The sequence below is a fragment of the Schistocerca piceifrons genome, chromosome 3 (assembly GCF_021461385.2).
Source record: "Schistocerca piceifrons isolate TAMUIC-IGC-003096 chromosome 3, iqSchPice1.1, whole genome shotgun sequence".
NCBI lineage: Eukaryota > Metazoa > Arthropoda > Insecta > Orthoptera > Acrididae > Schistocerca > Schistocerca piceifrons.
Window position 1 is genome coordinate 446,153,182 of NC_060140.1, and position 26,310 is coordinate 446,179,491.

General features: G+C 43.3%; 1 protein-coding gene across 4 annotated transcripts in view; it reads left to right on the forward strand.

The window, feature by feature from the left end:
- Positions 1-26,310, forward strand: part of LOC124788252 (hornerin) — a 299,601-nt gene that overhangs the window by 212,991 nt on the left and 60,300 nt on the right. For all 4 annotated transcript variants that reach the window (XM_047255445.1, XM_047255447.1, XM_047255448.1 and 1 more), the window contains one exon: positions 12,089-12,224. In XM_047255445.1, the coding sequence (XP_047111401.1) occupies positions 12,090-12,224 (135 nt within the window). In that variant the 5' untranslated portion in view covers position 12,089. The remainder of the gene's footprint in view (positions 1-12,088; positions 12,225-26,310) is intronic.

Sequence of the window (26,310 nt, forward strand, 5' to 3'; positions counted from 1 at the left end):
CAATTGGCTTGTGAACAACACCGACTATTTCCTTCCTGTATCGTTACTTGCGACGAAAAATTGTGTCGTTATGCTAACATAAGGAAGAGAAAGGAAAGGTTGGGTCCAACGAAAGCAGCAGCTCCCAGTACAATGACCGGCGGACATCCATAAAAGACAATGTTATGCACCTGGTGGAACAGCTGGGACGTAGTTACTACGAATTGCTTCCCGATGTGCAACCATCATTGCTGGAATTTATTCTCAACAACTGAGAAGTCTTGCAGCCGCAATCCAAGACCAACGACCAGGAATACTGTTTGAAGTGATGCTACTCCTCTATAAAGTCTGCCCGCATTCTGCTCGAATGACAAAAACACTGTAGGATAGATGGACGCAGAAGTCACTCCGCACCTACTTATTCATGTGACCTTGTACACTTAGATTTTCACTTTTTCCGCAGTCAATTGAACAGCCTTCAAGGGACTCTCTTTCCGGATGAAAATCCGCTCAGAATATGACTCGATGCTTTCTTCGCCTCAAAACTACGTGATTTCTACACTCGCGGAATTTAAAAGTTCCCCCAGCATTGGCAGACACTTATAAATAGTCAAGGAGAATTTATTGTTGATGCCTGAACTCTCTGTTATGAGTTTCTATTATATGTTTCTGATGTGTTCATTAAACTTATGGAAAAACACTACGAGCTTATACATCAACCTAATAGCCTCCGTAACAGTCCATAAATATATATCGTTGAGTCGATGATGCTCATCGAAGAGATTCGTAGGCTGTAGTACAATCATAATCACTTAGCCATCATAAACTGCAAACCGATATTGAGGAATGCGGCACTGTCTCGTCCAGGTCATGTATTTCAAATCGTATTTAATTTTGTCGTTACCTTAGAATTCATGGCGTCATTGAAGTTCATTTGGCAACTTCAGTCTAACCAGTTCATAAACAGATGCATTTTCCATTCATTCTTGCCAGTAGTGTCGTAGTAGCGAAACCTTGCCACAACCAGCCGTCCGATAGTATTCATCAAGTCACGATGTGGGGTCTTTATGTCCGTCTTGAACTCATTGTCAAGATTTTTATTTCGCCACTTAGCAAACTGTGTTATTATAGGATGTTTCACTCACTGTGCCGCAACGCATTGGAGTCGCGTAGTTAGCACATTTTATTAAATTGCTCTAAGACAAACACAATCAGTTTTCTATTATTAATGTTGCTTATTTACACTGGTTACATGCTACTAACTTTAATATCAATTATACATAGAGTTTATGTTCAGCTTTTGGGTACCAGACGTTCTATGAGAATGGTTCACACGATTTAAAATCGAGTATACATCGTTATCACATCGTACATGCAATTTTAAAAAAGTGATTGAAATGCATAAGACGTATCTATTTCTTATTTACTCAAACTGACGAAAAGGGGAAAAGGACGATGAAGGTGTATCAACCCGTTGACGACGATTAATTGAAAGAAAAACACTATCTTGGACCGGACAAGGATAGAACAGGAGAGTAGTTGTTCTGAGGAACAATTCCTGCATTACCCTCGAGTAACGTAGGGACGCGACCGGAAGTCTAAACGTAGATGGTTGGACAGCGATTCGAAACCCTCTCGAAATGAGAGTCTAGTGAGCTTAAAAATTGCGCCACCTCAATTGGTTCAACTTCAAAGCTAAATCATGTGTGTGAGAGTACATTTCATGCTGTAGCTGAAATGAGGTATTGAATTATCCGCAAAATGAAGGCGAAATTAGTCCCTCTATAATTCAAGACTGTAAAATTCAGTTGAGTTACACCTCGAACGCAAGTACTTCTTCCTCAGCGCAAATTCTGAAGCTGAATACTATCAACCTATGTTACGTCAATCGTTTCTTCGCCGACTGCTGTGGTTCGTGAGATTGGCGATTTAGATTTTTCATTCGGGTAAAATAAATATTTGAAAAAGCTTTAGAGATAGTGAAAATCTGTACCATACTTTATCTACACCATTATACACGTAGAGCAATGGATTGAAGGGATTAACGTCCCTTATTGTCCACACAAATTACTACATTTTGTTCTCACATTCAGTTCACGAATTCCTTGAATAAGTATTAAAATTTTCGAAAATGAGAAACAAAATATACGCAAAGTGAAACTATAACGAGAAGGCTTTACGCTCGTCTAGGAAACCGAAAAAAAACCCAAAAAAAACTCCGCGCCTGTGAGTGGAAACTTAAATAATGAAATACTGCACCAGTTACGCGTTTTTCTTATGCTTAGCACGACGCGTTTCGAGAATTTATTCTCATTGTCAGGTGCAAAAGTTTGCACAAGAATTTTGTGTGATATTTGCATGTGTGTTGTTCTGCCTCTCTTGCCCTGTAGTCGACTTTTTGAGGTTGTATACCGCAATGGGAAAATCGGAAAAAATCGATCTTCGGATGTCTTTTACATGCTAATTTTAGAACATCGATTATGACAAATGAAATTGAACTTGCAGCCCTTCCAGCTTGCAAAGTAACTCTGTTGATCACGACGGATCGCCAGGTTCTGGCTTCACTTAAAAACTTTAAAATACCAGCTCCGCCATGTAGGGCCACGAAGTGCATCATCAACCCCACAACACCTCGACTTCATTAGCTTCGAACCATTCCACGAGTATATTCAACATGTAGCCCTGTCAGCCAGTCAACGTCAGGAACCGAATTCAAGCATTTCCGTAGGTCATTCGCTGCTCCTGTTAATAGTTTTTTTTCAGAAAGTACTCATTCCTGTTCGGTCCTTAAGAATTTTGTTTCCACCACGTGCTGGAAAACACTAGTAGTCATGGGAAAATTATTCGCACTTAAGCCAGCTTAGTAAGCTCAGACCACAACTATTTAGGTAGATTAGGGAAAGATCAGCCCATCGTCCTTATAGTGAAATGTCCCTTTCCTGCGGCTACCGGAAACTGGTCCTGTTATCCATAATAGTAAACAGAGCGAGTGCATAGGCGTGACGAGGAAATATTGTTACGATGTACCCTGCTGCATATCGTTTTAATTTAATCTGTATACAAATAACAAAGTGATGTACTACAACTGTACACTTAAAGCCACATTCACGTGCAGTGTGGGATTCGAATGCGTGATCCGCTCTTTATGGGACAGCAAGACTGCACTGAGGCCACTGATGTCGTCGAAGCAGCCATATTTGAGACACCTGACAGGCAAGTCATCGCAGTGGTGTGTAGTCAGATAGCCTAAAAAACCATGACTCACACTTCAGTTAATATAAGACATAAAAGTAAGATGGGAGCGCGGGGGAGAGTTGCTCCTCAACAGGAGTCGATCCTGGATTTCCTTCGACGTAGCTACGTGAGTAACTGTCAGCAATCTGGGTTCACTAAGAAAACCTCTGACCTTATCACGATTCTCGAAAGCTGTGAGTCTCGATCCGAAGAAAGCATGATCAGAGTTTCAGGGACCATGCAGGTGGTGGGTTGAGACCTACGGCAACAGGTGGGCGGGTCCTCCCAACATGGCCACAGGTAGCGCAACCGGAGCCATGGCGACTATTTTGGGATAAACCGCTGGCCGCACACGCCCGCTGACGTCACGGCTGCCGCCTGCTGCGTGGGCTAAGGCATGCTGCTGCTACACTCTTTGCTTCTCAACGCGCACACTTGTAGTGTCAAATACTGTGCTCCAAGTTTTAATGTTGATCACTAATCCCTCCTGAATAATCAGTATAATAATATAAACCGTTCATTCGATAAGATGCGACTTAATCCATATCGAGAATACAGATGTAGACGCACAGAAAAGGAAGATTAACCAAATGATATCTAATTTGCAGACATTCTTGCACATAAGGCAACAGCTTCAAGAATCTAGAGCTGCGACGCGTCCCCTAGTTCCCAATACGCTGCATCCGTCGACAAATATGCCCCTTTATATACATTATTTCCAATAAATCAAGATAAAATCACAAAAGCAACTACAGCTCACGAAATCACGTGGCGTGTGTGAAAAAACAGTCAATGTAAATTGGTACAAACTAATCATCCGTCAGGATACGTCCAGGATGCAGTCGTTTAAATGTTGGCATTGAGGCCCAGACGAAACGTGAGCGGTGCAAGCGTTGCTAGTTGACTCGCAGATTTAGCAATTTTGGAACAGTTTCGTGCATATTATTCGATGTTGTCACCCTTCCAGCTGCTACATACCTTCTTAGTTCAGATCCGAAATAGGAGAACGCAGCGGTTTCGAGTGTAGAATAGTACATATCAACCATCAGCACACGAGGTAATTCTTGTCAGTCCTTGTCAGCACCTTCTGAATGCTGAAACTATGGTTAGAAACTGTAGTCAACTACTCTTAACAACAGCAGAACGAACATTTAACTACATGACTGATAGTGAGCTGAACCTTCCTTTGTCACAGTTCGCCTAGTGGACGAATGTAACCTCGGAAAAACGTCCATGGCTCTCGCGAATCTCTGTTGGATAAATTTAGATAAACTGTATTAGGTGATGGGTATGCGACCATTATGCTGCCATCAAGGTAAAGCTTGCGAAGGGATCTTGAGATAAAATATAAGAGAGATTGGAGCGCGTACAGATGCATATATACACGGATAACATTGGCACAATGTACCATGCACGACGCACTATAAAAGGTGATTTTTGTGATGGTGCTACAAACTTTCAGGAGCGACGGAGAAGGGTAACTGTATCAGTTTGAGGCCAGGGCCCTGGTGCGGAAACGACCGATTCGATACAAGTGAAAAATCGTCCGACGCCTCTGACACTGGAATACATGTACCGGTTCTGTTGTATGTGAGATTTTAGGTTATGCACCTTTCAGAGGTGAAAAATATGTTGTAAACATGGGCTCTAAAACACATACCTTAAGAACTATGGGCACTTATTCATCTTCGACACTGTGAAACACATCTCTTGTCTTACAAACTCTTTGGTTTCCATATTTCTGGAGTAGACAGTATGGACCAAAACAGGAAAAAAATGTTCAGTCAATATGGGCTTTAAAATACTTGACTTAATAGGTATGGAAACTTGTTCAGCAGACGAAATGTATTCCAAAATAGCGAAGACGAACAAGTGCTCGTAGCTTTTAAGATATGCATTTCAGAGTCCACATATACTTGACCTTTTTTCTTGTTTTGGTCCCTATTACCACCTCTGAAAGATGCGTACCCCACAGTCTTAGCAAGAGCAATACCAGTACAGGTATTCCTCTGACAGAGGTTTCAGAAAGATTTTGCCTCATAGCTTTGAACTCGGTCGTTTCCGGAGGAGAGTCCACCCCCAGATCGTTCCTAATGTTCCAAAACGAACTGAATGGTTCCAGAGACCTTATAAAGTCTCAAAGATCTATGATGCATATATGCACATTGAAGTTACGAGTGAAAATTCGTACGAAGGCTGGGATTTAAATCCAGGTCTCCTGCTCACTAGGCAGATGCGTTAACCAGTACGCCACCCTGGCACATCGGCTTTGCACAACTGCACGGACTATCCCAGCACGCCACCCTCCTCAGTCCAAACGCCTATTCAAGCTTCAGCTCATTTGGTATTCCCCTAAACTCAATAGCATTGAAGAGGATCTCCAGCTGTACTGGACTGGCACCTCAGCATCGAACGAAACGGGGGATCCTTCCCTAAACTCAGGCATAGGTGCTTTAGCCAAATGAAACAATGTGGTTCCCTAGAGCTTTTCAGGTCGCAAGTTCCTGTGCTGTATATATGTAAAGACTGTCCCAGTATGGCGTAGGAGTTAGAGCGTCTGCCTAGAGAGTAGGAGACCCAGGTTCGAATTCCAGTCGTGATATAAATTTTCATTCGCCGCTTCAGTCAGCATCTACACATTATGAAAATCAATAACGAATGTCAAAGAGTAGAAATGGTACGACCATACATCCTATCACTTACGTACAGATTATCTGTTACTACGCTGCTAGACACAAATACAGGAGAATTTAGATCAAATTATCAGGAAAGCTCAAAGGTGGTATGGTATATAAGTAATGGCGTTTCTGATAGTCGACCAATGTTTCACATTCCTGCGAAGAAATCAATATTTTATAACAGCCTCTAGATCAACAATCAGACCTACATGGAACAATGGGTTCGGGAAAAAAACACTAGATTTATTGCTGACAGCCGGTTCCCGCTGACCAACCCAACCGATCACAAAGCTGGTTGCTGCAAAACTAGGGAGCTGGGAGAACGGCTTTCGACCTGAGGCTGTAAACTTGGGATATTTGCGTGCTGTCTAAAAGTGTGAGTGCGGCCGACCAGTAAGTGGATCATGGCGGGCTTCCAGAGGCGGCGGCGCCGCTGGCCCATTTCGCACCCCTGCGCCTCCTGGTTCTGCCGCAACGGCGCTGCCCGCGAGCCAGGCGCCGCATTGGCAGGTGACGCGTAAACTGACCCCCTCCTCACTGTAAACGTTTTCCCAGTCTCCTGCGAAAGCCCTGCCTCACAACGTCCTGCTCTAGATAACACTGACTGCTGGTATGGTCTAGGGAGACGTCCCAAGTTCCATACCGTGTCCCTCTGGGGTGCGAATGATGTCACGTAAGGTGATACCTTTAAAAGTGAGACCGTTACTCCTGAACGAGATCAAACGTCAGGCAGCTCCCTCGATAAAGTGAAGACGTTGCTAGGCTTTCGTGGACAAAGCTCTTTCCACCTTTTTTTTTTTTTTTTTTTTTTTTTTTTTTTTTTTTTTTTTTTTTTGCACAAATAATGAGTTCACATTCTAACGTCAGACAATAAGTATCTGCAATGTTGTTCATATTGTATATTGTATTTAGGTGGGCTCTTCTGCTTTGTATGCTCACCAGCCGCTACACAGCACCATTATCTTCGCCTGTGGTAGGTTGCAGCGTTATCACATCAATCCACTTTGCACTGTTGTGACATAAAACAGCCGCGTCGGTATCTGTTTGCTCCATAGAAGAACAGTGTCTCGCGATCCGATTTTTGTGGTGTTTACCGGTGGATTGAACCGTTCAGAAATGGTCAAACGAGCGTGAACGGTGAGTAAATAGTGCGGCGTCCAACTGCAGCCACAGCCTGCGCCAAATATTGAAGAAATCCCTGCCTTGATTCTGAATAACAGACGAGTGACTGTTGATGATGTGGCAAATCATACGCAATTAGTCATGATTCTGTATGTGAAATCATGCATAAGGGGCTCAGAAAGTCTGTGCTAGATGGGTTCCAAAAAATACTGGATGGAGAAGTCAAGAGTAACCAAATGAAGATGTGTCAACACCTACTGGGTCGTCCGCAGCTCGTGGTCTAGTGGCTAGCATTGCTGCCTCTGGATCATAGGTACCGGGTTCGATTCTCGGCCGTGTTGGGGGTTTTCTCTGCCTGGGGACTGGGTGTTTGTGTTTTCCCCATCATTTCCTCCTCCTCCTCATCATCATCATTCGTGACAGTGACTAGATTGGATTGTGTAAAAATTGGACTCTGTAAAGGGACTTTGCACGGGCCCTGATGACCGCTCAGTTGAGCGCCCTACAAACCAAACATATCGTCACCTTCTGAGCCGTAGTGCTAATGAAGGTAGGCGTTTCTGAAACCAGTCGTCGCTGGAGATGATCCGCTTACAGATGATTCAGGAGGCGATAGACTGAGCTACGGTTAAGAGGGGAAGGAACTGTGCATGTATGGTTTGTTGCGCAATCGAAGGTCTTTCTTTCAGAGCTTATAGGAAACCTTGTGGAGCGGTAAACCAACTGCATCGAAAAAGCAAGCTGACTATGTTGAGAAAGTATATCAGTATATATCAGTAAAAACTGTGAACCCCTATTGTGATAAACTATAAAAATTGATTGCAGATACTTGTTGGCTTATCCTTGTAATTTCATGACGATAAGAGAAAACAAACTCACCTTAAAAAAGTTATATACATTGTTAAAACATTCATGTTTCAGTCCCCAGTACCGAAATTGTAAGAGCATATATTGTACATGTTAGGCATCTTATTTCTTTGGGAAGGGAGCTTTTATATGCAGTTCCCTTGTACCACACGTGTGTGTGTTCAGTTTGTTCATGACGTTACTTGGTCGAATGACTCTCGTTTCACAGTGTTTCCAACGTCCAGATTCGAGTGAAACATGGCGATGGCTCGGTGATGATTTAGGCGCTAATATAACGGTATTCCATGGATTCCAAGGTCACTCTGCAAGGTCGCATTGCTGCTGGGGCTCATGTAACCATCTTGGCTGATCAGGTCTATCCCATGGTGCTATGTGCGTTACCCAGTGGCGATGCTATGTTCTAAAATGACAGGGCCCCTGTCCACACAGGTCAGATCGTCGAGGATTGGTTTTTGTGAGCACGACGATGGATTTTCACATCTCTCGTGGCCACCTCAGTCACAGGATCTCGATGTTATTCAGGCGTCCGCCCCGATAACTCAGTGTTCAGAGTGACGGATTGCCGTCCTACGGGCCCGGGTTCGATTCCCGGCTCGGTCGGGGATTTTCTCCGCTCAGGGACTGGGTGTTGTGTTGTCTTCACCATCATTTCATCCCCATCCGGCGCGCAAGTCGCCCAATGTGGCGTCGAATGTAATAAGATCTGGACCAAGGCGACCGGACCTGCCCCGCAAGGGGCCTTCCGGCCGATGACGCCAAACGCTCATTTCCATTTCCATTGTTATTGAGAATTTGTGGTCTACTTTGGAGAGAAGGTTGCGTGATCTCTATCCACCTCCATCACCGTTGGCTGTAGTTGCCATTATTTTGCAGGAAGAATGGTATAAGATTCCCTTAAGAAACATACAGGGCCTGTATTTATCCATTCCGAGATGATTGGAAGCTGTTTTGAATGCCAACGGTTTTCCTACTCTGTTTTAGGTATGGTACTGTGTTGCGTTTGTGATGTTTCCATATTTTTGTGCATCCCTTGTACGTAGCTCACCAGTGAGAGATGATAGCAGACGTAACATGATCCTGTTTCATCCCATGTCAGCATTTCCCACACAATAATAGCTGCTGCACTTGTCACCTCCTATTGCACTATGTCTGCTTAAGTTACATCTGGAAAACCGAAGTTTGTAATGTAAACACAGTTCAGCAAAGTAGGTCCCCGCCGTCAAAGACAGAACCAATGATTGACCATAAAAATCGTACATATAAACTATTACTTTTACATTATTTTTAAATAAATCCACTTGAGGAAAGAGAAGTAACCCACCGAGACGAGTAGTTAATATAGAATAAGGTGACTGTTTACAATTGTTTATGTGTTTCAGAAGTGACCAAACAGAACCTAAGCACTAAATATTCCCGTCTAACTTCCATTTTTGTTTTGTTTTCATATTACCGTTTTCTTTCTTTTACACGTGCTGATGTTGACACTCATTATACTTCACCATAAAAACATAAACCTGCAAAATGGAACATATGCAAGGCTATCGCATTCATTCCTCGCTTTCACTTCTCGACTAAACCGTATCTGATGCTAACACGTCGTGTAGAGTAGAGACGTGACTTCTATGCTGCAAATGGTTTTAGTTTTAAGATTATGCTTCCTTTTCCTTTTCTTTGTTCATTTAGTATATTTTCTGGGTATTTTATAGCCATAGCATCACTTGTGTGTATGGCATACAGTAGTATTCGATAAATGCAATTTGCCCTTTATGATTACTTTGACAAGCAATGTGAACTGCCTAAGATAGAGTATGGGGTGGAACCTGATGTGTTGAATGTTCCGCTGCAGAGCCTGATATTTCCATGTTTAGCAAATAAGGACACTGAAAAGTTTTATGCTATATCGCGTAAATTCAAAGATAAGGTAGCGGAAAAACGCTCCTACTGGAGCACAAAAAAGGTGAATATGACCCTGTTTAAATGCCTCTGACTGAAAAGAGGGTTACCAGCTGCCTCATTCTACCTTCCTCAGTACCATTAAAAATGTTTCCAAAAATTTTAGCGTGCGAACATATTCGAAATCTTTTTAACATGCATCTCACCTCTCACTCCCCCAAGCTCCTCTAACGGTAACTCGCTCACACCCATTATTCCAGCGCTGTAAGTCGCTCGTACCCGTCCACTCCCACTCGCCCATTCACACTCATTCATTCAGCCCATCTCATTGTCATCATCTCTTTGTGTCTCTCTAACTGCCACCGTCTCCTGCTTCATGGCCACAGTCTCCTCCGTTCTGTCCTACTATAGTCTCTCCTCACTGTCACTATCTCCTTCTTGCTCTCTCTCTTACTGCTACTATCTCATTCATTCCTCCCTACTGCTGCTGTCTCTTCTCACTGTCTCCATCTCTTTCTTCGTCGTTGACATTGTCACAGACTGTCTCTCATTATCAACAACTCTCACCCACTTCCACTTTCTCCGTTTCCTTATTCCTCTCCCACTTGGACCGTCTCCTTCATTTTTCCTAGCACTGTTGTGTCACTGTCAACTATGTTCCATTGCCACTGTCACCCTTTCATTCTCTCATGCTGCCATTGTCTCCTTCGCTCTTTTTACACCACAACCACTGTCTACTACCTTCCAGTCCTACCGACACTGTCTCTTTTTCTCTCAGAATAAGAAAGCGCGAATATGTTTACATGCTAACATTTTTTAGAAAATTTTCAGAGGTGCTGAGGAACGTAGAACGAGGCACTTGATACACCATTTTTTAGACAGAGTCTGTTAAAGAGGAGCATATTCGCCTTTTTTGTTCTCTGGTAGAAGTATTTTTCCGCTAGTTCCTTTCTTTTCCTTGCCACAGCAGGGCATGTTGCTCATATGAAAAGAACTTTATGAGTCAGTAAAATTTTGACAGTTTACTTACGTCAAACTTAAATAACACAAAACTAACTTTACAACTTAGACCATATTTTAAATGCACAGAAAGACTGTATGTGCTTCAGTACTTCAACATAAGGTTTCCAGAACCCTTCTGATGATAAGGAAGACACTTTACAGTATATTTCTCCGTGATACGTCACTTTATAAATTAGGTTTTCTCCTCGCACCGGGTTTTACGTGCGTATTTTACGTATAGATCTAGCGTAACTTTAAATCTCCATATTTCGGAAAAGGATAAAAAATCAAGGAAACTTTCAAGTTTGTTCAAGATCGTGATCTTAATAATATATCACAAAAATTTCAGCCATTTGCTGTGCATAGTGGTCTTGGAACCCGTGGCTCGGTTTTGGTACAAATAATGTTAAAGGCATTTTTTTGGGTTTTCTAATGAACCGTCCACAAGTTAATAAGGATTTCTGAAAACGGGAAAATGACACTTGTAGATGAATGCCTAGAGAATACACCATCAAAATTTGAGCAATTGTTTACGGTTACTTATTATTTAGATTTTGTCTCATATCAGATTTTACATGCGTATTTTAGCTATAGAAGTAGGGTAAATTTGAACTTCTGTATCTCGGTAATGAATAAAGACGACAAGGACATTATCAAAATTGTTCGAGGTCGGTTTCTTAGAAATATATCGTAAATATCTCAGCCATTTGCTGGACATAGAAATCTTGGAATTCGCGCCTCGGTTTTGGTACGAAAAAAAATGGTAAAAGTACTTTTTTGGGGTTTTCTAAGGAACGACCAGTGAAATAATGGTGAGTCCATAATCCCTTCACAGCCCACTGTAGACCACATCAATTGCAAAAAAGGAACAGTCGAATTGCTCAATTTTCGTATGCAGGAGCAAGTGTGTTAATATTCACATTTTGACTCTGTACTTAGGATAGTGACACTAAGAAGATCGTTCTTTGGGGTATACAAATGGTCCTTAGCCCAAGTGCTTCCCAAAACACTTTACCCTAGTTTTCTATTACCAATAGAACCCGAGGTTTGATCTCCGGAAGAATCCTGTTTTTGTGCGCGGCGTTTTGGAATATATTAAGTAGCGCATGTTGTCGCATGCCTACCGACATTGTATTTCTGATTTAGTAACAATGATTTCCTTATTTTTATGGTCTAACATTTTGCTAGGAGTTATTATAACAGTACGGCATAGGCACCTATTTCGACCTGATACTCGTTTCAATAATTTTTATCTACAACTTTCTGCATGTTTTCTGGCCTAAGATTACTATCTCATTTTTCCTTTGTTTCAGCATGGAGCAGTTCGAACAGCTGCTTACATGCGCCATTTGCCTGGACCGATACCGTAACCCGAAACTACTGCCATGTCAGCACTCGTTCTGCATGGAGCCGTGCATGGACGGCCTGGTCGACTATGTCCGGCGGCAGGTAAGTCAACCAGTTCAGCTGTTGCCGTATTATGCTACCGCATGCACACAGTATTAGAATCACTTCTTTCCAAAATATTATGCAAATGCGATACTGTGGAACGTTTAAACTATAGTACAGTAATGCCTACTTTATAGTACACCTTTGCCCCTGTTGAACATGTTTTGTAGCTCTCGAAAGTTTCTCAAAGCCTGAACAAAGCAATTGAGCTACATGTTTTTAATAAACAAGGTCCAGTGAACTATAGAGATTAAGTCTTTTAGATACTGGTTATGGATTGTATGTTGCAATTTTTTTTAAATGAAGAAGAGATTGAATAGCGTAATAAAGATATAATCACCTCGTGATGACTGGGTGTTGTGTGATGCCCTTAGGTTAGCTAGGTTTAAGTAGTTCTAAGTTCTAGGGGACTGATGATCATCGATGTTAAGTCCCATAGTGCTCAGAGCCATTTGATCCATTTGAACCAAAGATATAATTATGAAAGAGCAGATACGATTTAGAATAGTAAGATCTTGCAGAGCTGTAGTGGAGACTCATATAGCATTTGACACTTCTATAGAGCTTTACATAGTGTTCCAACGGACATTCCAGAGACCTTTTTTCAGCTCTTGGATTACGCCGTTCAGTCATCGAGAAATATATTTTAAAGACAAACATAAACACTTATTTGATGAAAAAGTGATATCATGATGTTAATTATGTGCATGGTTCTGTAATCACTGTGGGTGTATATGATGATTTGTCCTGTTACTATAGGTTATGGACCTAGACGAGTATAAAACTGAAAATAATATTATAAAAAATGACATTGAATGTGTAAGGGGGAGAGTCTAATAGATCTAACATGGGACTCTGGAGTTGTGTACGATTCAGTTTAGGGCGGAGAAAGATGGGTTTGGGCTCCCATTTACGAAAGGATAGTTAGTGTAGGTTACGACTATTAGCATGGGTAGACATTAAGGATAATGTCATGATCTGCTTCTCGAAGACTGTCAAAATTACCCAAGAAGAGGATTGAAGAGACTGGAAAAGGAGGAAAGATGGGATGTGCAAACAGAAGCGCGATAACAAGGACGAAGAAAGCAGTGACGTGCTGGGATTCAGTTTCATAAATATGTAATACAGCCGAATTTATTCCACGTACTTGAACTGATGTGAGGAGCTGATATAGGATGCGTGTGGCCAGAAGGTACACTACTGGCCATTAAAATTGCTACACCAAGAAGAAATGCAGATGATAAACGGGTATTCATTGGACAAATATATTATACTAGAACTGACATGTGATTACATTTTCACGCAATTCGGATTCATAGATCCTGAGAAATCACTACCCAGAACAACCACCTCTGGCTGTAATAACGGCCTTGATATGCCTGGGCATTGAGTCAAACAGTGCCTGGATGGCGTATACAGGTACAGCTACCCATGCTACTTCAACACGATACCACAGTTCATCAAGAGTAGTGACTGGCGTATTGTGACGAGCCAGTTGCTCGGCCGCCATTTCAATTGGTGAGAGATCTGGAGAATGTGCTGGCCAGGGCAGCAGCCGAACATTTTCTGTATCCAGAAAGGCCCGTACAGGGCCTGCAACATGCGGTCGTGCATTATCCTGCTCAAATGTAGGGTTTCGCAGGGATCGAATGAAGGATAGGGCCACGAGTCGTAACACATCTGAAATGTAACGTCCACTGTTCAAAGTGCCGTCAATGCGAACATGAGGTGACCGAGATGTGTAACCAATGGCACCCCATACCAACATGGCGATGACGAATACACGCTTCCAATGTGCATTCACCGCGATGTCGCCAAACACGGATGCGACCATCATGATGCTGTAAACAGAACCTGGAATCACCCGCAAAAATGAGGTTTTGACATTTGTGCAGCCATGTTCGTCGTTGAGTACCTGTCTGTGACGCAGCGTCCAGGGTAACCGAGCTGATAGTCCACGCTGCTGCAAACGTCGTCGAACTGTTCGTGCAGATGGTTGTTGTCTTGCAAACGGCCCCATCTGTTGACTCAGGGATCGAGACGTGGCTGCACGATCCGTTACAGCCACGCGGGTAAGATGCCTGTCATCTCGACTGCTAGTAATACGAGGCCGTTGGGATCCAGCACGGCGTTCCGTATTACCCTCCTGAACCATCCGATTCCATATTCTGCTAACAGTCATTGGATCTCGACCAACGCGAGCAGCAATATCGCGATACGATAAACCGCAATCGCGGTAGGCTACAATCCGACCTTTATCAAAGTCGGAAACGTTATGGTACGCATTTCTCCTCCTTACGCGAGGCATCACAACAACGTTTCACCAGGCAACGCCGGTCAACTGCTGTTTGTGTATGAGAAATCGGTTGGAAACTTTCCTCATGTCAGCACATTGTAGGTGTCGCCATCGACGCCAACCTTGCGTGAATGCTCTGAAAAGCTAATCATTAGCATATCTCAGCATCTTCTTCTTGAAGGTTAAATTTCGCGTCTGTAGCACGTCATCTTCGTGGTGTAGCAATTTTAATGGCCAATAGTATATTTTGGATAGGATGTGAGAAACAAAATAGACCGCATATTGTTCAAGGACTATAAGGGGAGCGGTACAGAGGTCCACAACGTTTGCTTAGGTGAGACTGAGACAGGATCGCGTCCTGTACGCGTGAATAATTCTCATGGGACTATATGATGTTATGAGTTTTAATTTTTTTGTCTGTTACGGGCTTTCTCTTCGATGATTAGCAGCTGGCCATATTCTTCTTTTCCCGTTGGCCTTATCCCGAATCTTCACGAGGTCTGCGTGTCAATCTTTATTTGGCAATGACAGTGGTAGAGGGTGGCCCCGGACGCCTTTCCCGCCACCCCGTCTAAACCCTCCCCATCCCCGTTCTCTCCTTTCTCCGAGGCGGAACTTGTGTATCCTCTCTCTCTACGTTTAGTGGTATCGGATGTGAAAGTGTGAGGCTTTCGAAATTCTTGCGAATCGTGTAACTGAGGTGGAACTTGGATACCAGCCTACTCACATGTTGGATACTACCTAAAGAGCAAACACAGACTAGTTGGCACACCCTTGTCGTTCAGCCCCCTTGCGGATTCAATCCGGGGCCGCTGAGGGCCTCCCCGAAGTCGGAAGCGGCGTGCTAACGCACGCGACTATTCCGGAGCGTCTTTTATTACACAGGTTGATATGAACAATTTAGAAAAGACTAGCTTGAATAGCTTCATGAGTAGAGTTCACTGAAATGGGATTTATTCACTCCATTAATGGATTTTCAAGGGACATAAGTAAATAAAACTTATGGCAGTAATTAAATGTACACTGTGTGGTGAGAAAACTACTTTTTGTGAGTATAGATAATGCTGAAGTGATTGTATAATTCTTGTATATGTGTGTCCTCTTGCTGAGACAATTCGAAATAAAAGTTTAGAGACATCGACCTACCTGCAGGGGAACCTGGGGAGACCAGCGTGTTTAGTTTGAACATTGTAAAAAGAACATTATGCTGATGATTATGTTAATACGAAAGGAACAGTCACACAGTATACAACATTTCGAAGTTGCGGATATACTGAAGTGAGAGTATCGTCGTCACTTCTTGCACATAGGCGTTAGCATTCTGTGCTCTACTCAGTCGTGATCCCGCATTCCCTCTTTACTAAATCTGGCATTGCCAATAAAAAGCGGTACCCAGCATTACTTTAGTTATTAACAAGTGAAGCAATGGTCTTCGTTGCTGTTCTATAATTTTTCTGGACTGGGTTACAACATAGATCATAAACTTTACGCCAAAATACGCTATTAGATAATAATCACCCTATATGACGTATTAAACGGATCGTACAAGGTATAGTATCATAATACTAGCGCCAGTAACCTACAAAAATGTGATCTTGGTTACTGTTGACTCTGATCTAGCTACAATGAATGCCTGCAGTTGAGCCAATAATTCATCACAGAGGTGTAAGACATCGGTCAAAGAGTATTGCTGTTAATGCAGACTGGACTATACGCCGTAATCACATCCCACTCTTTCTCAATGGCGCCGTTCAGATTGTCCTGGCCACCTTGGAAAGCACGTTGAATTTCGCAGGCATTGTCCTTGTTTATCAGCTTGAAGTAATAGGAGTATCATCAGAATAAGGTACATGTTGCTCGGGATATATTCTACACTGCTGAACGTTCCCTCAAGAAACACCAGACGTATGAGTTCCTCTTAATACTCAACAATCTGTAGTAGGACGCGCTGAGGCGACTTTCGCTGACTGCATTGCCGGCTCCAGTCTCATTGTGCACACCTCTCTCGTACGTAAATATTACGTCCATACGTCTCATCTTCTCTTTGATGATACTTCCGGTGTTCTCTCTTGCTTCGCACCATAGGTATGATGCGCGTAGTTGCGCTGCGTGTCATAGCCTGATATATTCCACAGTTTCCACAATGCTTGGCGACGTTTCACATACCGACCATAACTTTCAATGGAAGTACCTCAATTACAAAGGCTAAAACCAAATAGAAGTTACTTTACAACGTGGAGATTTGTGTATTCTATTACCTATCAACTCATTTATCTGTAAAATTCTGCATTTCTGCACTCACGATTTTTGAAAGTTAACAAATCTGAAGTCTACTGATGTAAAAGTCACTGAAGGTACAAGCCCCATGTAGTAGGTACTTATGACAACTGATGCGCAATAGTGATAAGTAAGATATTATTCGGCAGAGAGCTAAATATTCACTTGAAACGTATGTGTTAAGACATAAAGCACTTGCAGAGGCGTATCTATTTTCAAGACAGAAACTGCTGTGTTGTATTCATACGTTTCCCCCTGGTTTCCTGTCGAGGTGCGAAAGTGTAGCTTCAGTGAACTAATAATAACCTTCCGGAATGGAATGGTATACTCATTTGACACGGGCAGCATGCAAACATATTACACAATTTTTGGTGTATAGGTGCTGCAGTAGTCCACTGTCAAAAACCACAGTGATCACATCATCCAGCTCCTTATTAAGAACCAAGAGCAGAAACACTCACGTTGAACTCTATCCAGGAACTAGAAACCGAATTGTTTCTCTTAAAATCAGAAATATGATACCTGCATCTCCGTGTTTACGTATGTTTCGATAACACTCTGGTCGCTATTCTTATATGTACTGTTCGTGAAAATACACTGCCTTCCGGAATGGAGGAGGAGACGAACTGAAACTTTGCGAGTTCAAAGTGTATGTGGTGTTACTACAGCGATTGCAAAACAGAGTCAAATTTACAAATAAATCGGCGAAGAAAGCCCACTTATCAATATGACTTTGCACCACCTCTGTCCTGAATCAATGCATTGGTTCGGTCGGGAAGGGTGACATAAAGCCGCTGTATCCTCTCCTGAAATTAGCTGGCCCACAACTGTTGTAACCAGTCATTGATATTTTTGACAATGGCACTGGGGCGAAGTTGATTTCCAACCTGATCCTACACATGTTCTAATGTTCTATCAGGGACGGATCTGAGGATCTTGCTGTCCACAGGAGTACCTCAGTATCTCGTAGGCAGTTCACAGAGGTACGTGTCATGAGGGAACGAGCACTGCTGTTGAATGCCATTCTCCCCAGGTTGCGGCCACACCTGCCTAAGATATTCGTGGGGATTGGGAGATAACTCAGACCTCATGATTCATCTCTGAGCACATTCAGCAGCAGCCCATGTTTGTCTGTCACGGTACAATTCCAAATGCAGCTGTTGTTGTTGTGGTCTTAACGGCAGCCTGCGTTCGGGATGGTGATTTCCTTATGCAGCTGCTGCCAGCCTCCGACCAATGGTGTCGCGGTGAAACCGAGTATTGCAAGGGGTCCATTACTTGTTCTCCGATGGCAGGCATAGATGTGAAGGGCTGAAATGAAATGAAATGTCGTGTGGCTAAGGCCTCCCGTCGGGCAGACCGTTCGCATGGTGCAGGCCTTTCGAGTTGACGCCACTTAGGCGACCTGCGCGTCGATGAGGATGAAATGATGATGATTAGGACAACACAACACCCAGTCCCTGAGCGGGGAAAATCTCCGACCCAGCCGGGAATCGAACCCGGGACCTTAGGACTGACATTCCGTCGCGCTGACCACTCAGCTACCGGGGCCGGACATGTGAAGGGCTTACTATCTGTTTGGTGCACAGTACCGCGATCCTCCCTTGTGCTGGTCAACTTGCCGAATGGAACCTTGACGACGCTTCTGCCTGACCTCAAGTTACATTGCCCATCATCGGGCCACTGTCACATCCAAGTGCCTCAAAAAATCTAAATACTGCACTGTTCGATCTGTCAACCAAATGGAGACCCACAGCGATGCCCCTTTCAAGCTATGTCAGGTGCTGATAACGCTCACAAGAGTACGCGGCATCTTCGTGGCCTGCACGTTTGAAATTCTTAAGCTCCCTATTCAAACGGTGCTACTTGGAGGCTCTGACTAAAGCGGCCCGAAACCTGCGCCTCCTAAAAAACTTCTCGTGTTCAGCAGTGACATGCAGCATAACATACCCCCACAATACGATCTCGCTAAAAATACGTTTACTGCTTGAGTTGGCCTAGTCGACGCCCTCTTGGCACATATATATTGTCTCCTAACAATGTTCGTGGCATTACATTCAGCAAATCAATAAGTTTTTACTGGCTCAGAATTTTCAAACCCAATATGTGGTACATACTCCGTCCATAGCACGCCGCTTTGAATCATCCTATTTACTGCCTGCTACCAGTACTGCAGGTAATGTACTGTTTCTGTCTCAAGATTTTACAAGAGATCATTTTCCAGTTAGTACTAACGTGTAACGACATATTTCCACGAAACTACAGTTAATTTCTGTCTTATACCTAGCTTTATTTCGAATACTACGAAATATAAGACAAGGTAAAAATTAAACCAAAGAAAAGGTCACATCAGTTCTCCAGTTCTAGGAAACGTGACATTATGACAACGCAAAAATTATACATTATCATTAATTCAAGAATTATTAGGTACGAATTAAGTCAATATCCCTCTCTTCTCAGATCTCTTTTGATATTCGAATACTTACACGAGGCAGCGCTGTGCCTGTTTTTCGTGGCGTCACTAAACCACGCTGTTAAATCTAATTCTGGTGGGACTTGGCAGTTTATCAGCCTTCGTTACGAGTTGTTCGTTCCACGAGTGATTTATGAACTTTGCCAGTCCTAGAATAAGCGTGACGCTCGTGCGCAATGTAATACTTCTGGTGAAGATATTCGTGGTAACGAAATATTACCGAATAAAAGACATTTCGTGTTAATCACCGGACAATGCACAAAAATGTTCGACGTAGTTGAACACTCGTTCCTCCAAGTGTCATACACCGACCGAGATTTGAAGAAAAGACAGAACACAGGATGAAGCTACACTGAACAAGCACATTGTCTGTAAGAATGTTTAAATCCCTATGTTCAGCCTGCTCCATACGAGACTGTCGCAGCATACTTATGGAACAGTTGGCTTAGAACTACGAAATTTGTAAAGAGCGCAGAAAATTTTTCTGGAAGATCAAGTCTATGAAAACTGATCGTCTGTATTCACCTTTCTAATCACTAAATATTCGTAGGTATACAGTCACAATGCATCAGTCACAAAACTTCATAGAAAATCCATAAATTGACGTTCTACATGAGATGAGAGACAGATGTCACAGAATTTTATTACGAGACGAAGGCGTAAGATGAATGCAAGTGAGAGTTATTTAATCTATTTTGTGGTCAAAACAATGTACAAAATTTCAACAATTTTTTACATGGTGAGAGCGCTCACCTGATAACTGAATGCACTCATCAGCCCTCTCAGAAACAGATACATCATCCTTTTGAAACAGTAAATACGAAATGATCACACAATTCGGCTTCGAATGGAAGTAAAATACACTCCTGGAAATTGAAATAAGAACACCGTGAATTCATTGTCCCAGGAAGGGGAAACTTTATTGACACATTCCTGGGGTCAGATACATCACATGATCACACTGACAGAACCAAAGGCACATAGACACAGGCAACAGAGCATGCACAATGTCGGTACTAGTACAGTGTATATCCACCTTTCGCAGCAATGCAGGCTGCTATTATCCCATGAAGACGATCGTAGAGATGCTGGATGTAGTCCTGTGGAACGGCTTGCCATGCCATTTCCACCTGGCGCCTCAGTTGGACCAGCGTTCGTGCTGGACGTGCAGACCGCGTGAGACGACGCTTCATCCAGTCCCAAACATGCTCAATGGGGGACAGATCCGGAGATCTTGCTGGCCAGGGTAGTTGACTTACACCTTCTAGAGCACGTTGGGTGGCACGGGATACATGCAGACGTGCATTGTCCTGTTGGAACAGCAAGTTCCCTTGCCGGTCTAGGAATGGTAGAACGATGGGTTCGATGACGGTTTGGATGTACCGTGCACTATTCAGTGTCCCCTCGACGATCACCAGTGGTGTACGGCCAGTGTAGGAGATCGCTCCCCACACCATGATGCCGGGTGTTGGCCCTGTGTGCCTCGGTCGTATGCAGTCCTGATTGTGGCGCTCACCTGCACGGCGCCAAACACGCATACGACCATCATTGGCACCAAGGCAGAAGCGACTCTCATCGCTGAAGACGACACGTCTCCATTCGTCCCTCCATTCACGCCTGTCGCGACACCACTGGAGGCGGGCTGCACGATGTTGGGGCGTGAGCGGAAGACGGCCTAACGGTGTGCGGGACCGTAGCCCAGCTTCATGGAGACGGTTGCGAATGGTCCTCGCCGATACCCCAGGAGCAACAGTGTCCCTAATTTGCTGGGAAGTGGCGGTGCGGTCCCCTACGGCACTGCGTAGGATCCTACGGTCGTGGCGTGCATCCGTGCGTCGCTGCGGTCCGGTCCCAGGTCGACGGGCACGTGCACCTTCCGCCGACCACTGGCGACAACATCGATGTACTGTGGAGACCTCACGCCCCACGTGTTGAGCAATTCGGCGGTACGTCCACCCGGCCTCCCGCATGCCCACTATACGCCCTCGCTCAAAGTCCGTCAACTGCACATACGGTTCACGTCCACGCTGTCGCGGCATGCTACCAGTGTTAAAGACTGCGAAGGAGCTCCGTATGCCACGGCAAACTGGCTGACACTGACGGCGGCGGTGCACAAATGCTGCGCAGGTAGCGCCATTCGACGGCCAACACCGCTGTTCCTGGTGTGTCCGCTGTGCCGTGCGTGTGATCATTGCTTGTACAGCCCTCTCGCAGTGTCCGGAGCAAGTATGGTGGGTCTGACACACCGGTGTCAATGTGTTCTTTTTTCCATTTCCAGGAGTGTAGATCAACCATGGTAAAACTGCGAAGATGTCATACGCACATGATGTTACACAGCTCTATAAGCTCTATAGATATGGCAGATGAGATTCACTATGTAATGTTCCATAGGAAATTTGGGCTAGAAAATGTTTTGTGTGTTACATAGAAAACATCGACTCACTTTTTAAGTTTCGCATTGTTCAAATGGTTCAAATGGCTCTGAGCACTATGCGACATAACTTCTGAGGTCATCAGTCGCCTAGAACTTAGAAGTAATTAAACCTAACTAACCTAAGGACATCACACACATCCATGCCCGAGGCAGGATTCGAACCTGCGACCGTAGCGGTCGCTCGGATCCAGACTGTAGCGCCTAGAACCGCATGGCCACTACGGCCGGCTCGCATTGTTGATTCATGTTCTCAGAGTAGTTAATCCTGTTTTGTAATATAGCCGCATAATGCTTAACGTGACACAATCACCTAACACTGCAATTTCTCACCAATGCCTGTTGGATTGGGTCGTATATCATGCCCTCTGACTAAATTAGCCAGAGGTACCTAAGACGTGCTGATAGATCTCTCGGGAGATGATCCATTGAACATTAGTGTTGAATTTGCGTTTGTAAAGATACGTAATTTCAACACTGTGACGTGTCAGAACAATATGTAGTTCCCGTAGGACACCATGTCGAGACAAGTTTGAGAAAAGTGGACATTTGGAGGTGTATGACTTCGTTTCTCGCCAAAATCTTTGAATTATATTGCTTTTTCTTGTGTAGATGAGTGAGAAATTTCACTTACAATCCTCTCTGCAGTCGGAGGAATACCTGACTGCACTGGTTATGTGTGTATCAGAACTCACTGCTCCTTACGTTGTGTCTAACGAACATCGTAGTCATAGTCGTTGTCACCGTCGTCAGTTTCATCGTCATCGTCATCCTCATCGTCATCGTCACCGTCATCATCTGCCATTTGACATATACGGCTGACCAATGTCTTCTCTGTAATTTTTGTACGTTATGGTCTTCAACGATGTATATTCCTACTGCTCATGCTGCCTTTCTTCCATTAGATCACGTTTTCTCATTTCTTGGAATCCAGCAAAGTATTTCCTTTGAACATTGACCATCTATACGCCCACATTCATTTCATTTTCACTACAATCTTAATTTTCAGAAAACTGGCGTTCTACGGATCGGAGCGTGGAATGTCAGATCCCTTAATCGGGCAGGAAGGTTAGAAAATTTAAAAAGGGAAATGGATAGGTTGAAGTTAGATATAGTGGGAATTAGTGAAGTTCGGTGGCAGGAGGAACAAGACTTCTGGTCAGGTGACTACAGGGTTATAAACACAACATCAAATAGGGGTAATGCAGGAGTAGGTTTAATAATGAATAGGAAAATAGGAATGCGGGTAAGCTACTACAAACAGCATAGTGAACGCATTATTGTGGCCAAGATAGATACGAAGCCCACACCTACTACAGTAGTACAAGTTTATATGCCAACTAGCTCTGCAGATGACGAAGAAATTGAAGAAATGTATGATGAAATAAAAGAAATTATTCAGATTGTGAAGGGAGACGAAAATGTAATAGTCATGGGTGACTGGAATTCGAGTGTAGGAAAAGGGAGAGAAGGAAACATAGTAGGTGAATATGGATTGGGGGACAGAAATGAAAGAGGGAGCCGCCTGGTAGAATTTTGCACAGAGCACAACATAATCATAACTAACACTTGGTTTAAGAATCATGAAAGAAGGTTGTATACATGGAAGAACCCTGGAGACACTAAAAGGTATCAGATAGATTATATAATGGTAAGACAGAGATTTAGGAACCAGGTTTTAAATTGTAAGACATTTCCAGGGGCAGATGTGGACTCTGACCACAATCTATTGGTTATGACCTGTAGATTAAAACTGAAGAAACTGCAAAAAGGTGGGAATTTAAGGAGATGGGACCTGGATAAACTAAAAGAACCAGAGGTTGTACAGAGATTCAGGGAGAGCATAAGGGAGCAATTGACAGGAATGGGGGAAATAAATACAGTAGAAGAAGAATGGGTAGCTTTGAGGGATGAAGTAGTGAAGGCAGCAGAGGATCAAGTAGGTAAAAAGACGAGGGCTAGTAGAAATCCTTGGGTAACAGAAGAAATATTGAATTTAATTGATGAAAGGAGAAAATATAAAAATGCAGTAAATGAAACAGGCAAAAAGGAATACAAATGTCTCAAAAATGAGATCGACAGGAAGTGCAAAATGGCTAAGCAGGGATGGCTAGAGGACAAATGTAAGGATGTAGAGGCCTATCTCACTAGGGGTAAGATAGATACCGCCTACAGGAAAATTAAAGAGACCTTTGGAGATAGCCGGCCGAAGTGGCCATGCGGTTAAAGGCGCTGCAGTCTGGAACCGCAAGACCGCTACGGTCGCAGGTTCGAATCCTGTCTCGGGCATGGATGTTTGTGTTGTCCTTAGGTTTAACTAGCTCTAAGTTCTAGGGGACTAATGACCTCAGCAGTTGAGTCCCATAGTGCTCAGAGCCATTTGAACCATTTCTTTGGAGATAAGAGAACGACTTGTATGAATATCAAGAGCTCAGATGGAAACCCAGTTCTAAGCAAAGAAGGGAAAGCAGAAAGGTGGAAGGGGTATATAGAGGGTCTATACAAGGGCGATGTACTTGAGGACGATATTATGGAAATGGAAGAGGATGTAGATGAAGATGAAATGGGAGATACGATACTGCGTGAAGAGTTTGACAGAGCACTGAAAGACCTGAGTCGAAACAAGGCCCCCGGAGTAGACAATATTCCATTGGAACTACTGACGGCCGTGGGAGAGCCAGTCCTGACAAAACTCTACCATCTGGTGAGCAAGATGTATGAAACAGGCGAAATACCCTCAGACTTCAAGAAGAATATAATAATTCCAATCCCAAAGAAAGCAGGTGTTGACAGATGTGAAAATTACCGAACTATCAGCTTAATAAGCCACCGCTGCAAAATACTAACACGAATTCTTTACAGACGAATGGAAAAACTAGTAGAAGCCAACCTCGGGGAAGATCAGTTTGGATTCCGTAGAAACACTGGAACACGTGAGGCAATACTGACCTTATGACTTATCTTAGAAGAAAGATTAAGGAAAGGCTAACCTACGTTTCTAGCATTTGTAGACTTAGAGAAAGCTTTTGACAATGTTGACTGGAATACTCTCTTTCAAATTCTGAAGGTGGCAGGGGTAAAATACTGGGAGCGAATGGCTATTTACAATTTTTACAGAAACCAGATGGCAGTTATAACAGTCGAGGGACATAAAAGGGAAGCAGTGGTTGGGAAGGGAGTAAGACAGGGTTGTAGCCTCTCCCCGATGTTGTTCAATCTGTATATTGAGCAAGCAGTAAAGGAAACAAAAGAAAAATTCGGGGTAGGTATTAAAATTCATGGAGAAGAAATAAAAACTTTGAGGTTCGCCGATGACATTGTAATTCTGTCAGAGACAGCAAAGGACTTGAAAGAGCAGTTGAACGGAATGGACAGTGTCTTGAAAGGAGGATATAAGATGAACATCAACAAAAGCAAAACGAGGGTAATGGAATGTAGTCGAATTAAGTCGGGTGATGCTGAGGGAATTAGATTAGGAAAGGAGACACTTAAAGTAGTAAAGGAGTTTTGCTATTTGGGGAGCAAAATAACTGATGACGGTCGAAGTAGAGAGGATATAAAATGTAGACTGGCAATGGGAAGGAAAGCTTTTCTGAAGAAGAGAAATTTGTTAACATCCAGTATTGATTTAAGTGTCAGGAAGTCATTTCTGAAAGTATTCGTATGTAGTGTAGCCATGTATGGAAGTGAAACATGGACGATAAATAGTTTGGACAAGAAGAGAATAGAAGCTTTTGAAATGTGGTGCTACAGAAGAATGCTGAAGATTAGATGGGTAGATCACATAACTAATGAGGAAGTATTGAATAGGATTGGGGAGAAGAGAAGTTTGTGGCACAACTTGACCAGAAGAAGGGATCGGTTAGTAGGACATGTTCTGAGGCATCAAGGGATCGCCAATTTAGTATTGGAGGGCAGCGTGGAGGGTAAAAATCGTAGAGGGAGACCAAGAGATGAATACACTAAGCAGATTCAGAAGGATGTAGGTTGCAGTAGGTACTGGGAGATGAAGAAGCTTGCACAGGATAAAGTAGCATGGAGAGCTGCATCAAACCAGTCTCAGGACTGAAGACCACAACAACAACTACAATTCACTTGCTCAGACAGTAGTCTTTTTTTTATCAACTCACAAGCTATAAGAAATCCTTAAAGAACCAAGCTTTAAGAGGAAGTGGATTTCAATCAACATAAGTCAAGTATTACATCTGGCTTGTTACATTTTACATCCAGCTATGGAATCTGCAGCAGACACAGTTCCCTAGTCCCTTCGTTTGCTTTCCTGCCTCTCCCAGTAATTACGAACGTTATATCTCCACTGCTCTCTGAACAACCCTTAGTTTTTGATTTGCCTTTCGCATTAAAAGTTCGCATCTCATTTCCATAAGCCAGAGCTGGTAATACACGTGATTGAAAGGCTTCCGTTCTGGATACATCTAGAGCTTGGCTTTCAAGACTCTATATAGTTTGCAAAATACATTTCCATTCTGTATTTAGTATTCCGTTTATTTATTTTTCTATATAACTAGCTGCGGTCTTCAACTGCCCCAAATAACTCATTAACTTATTATGGGACTTAGTTATTAATTTTTTACCACTTAGTGCAATTGAC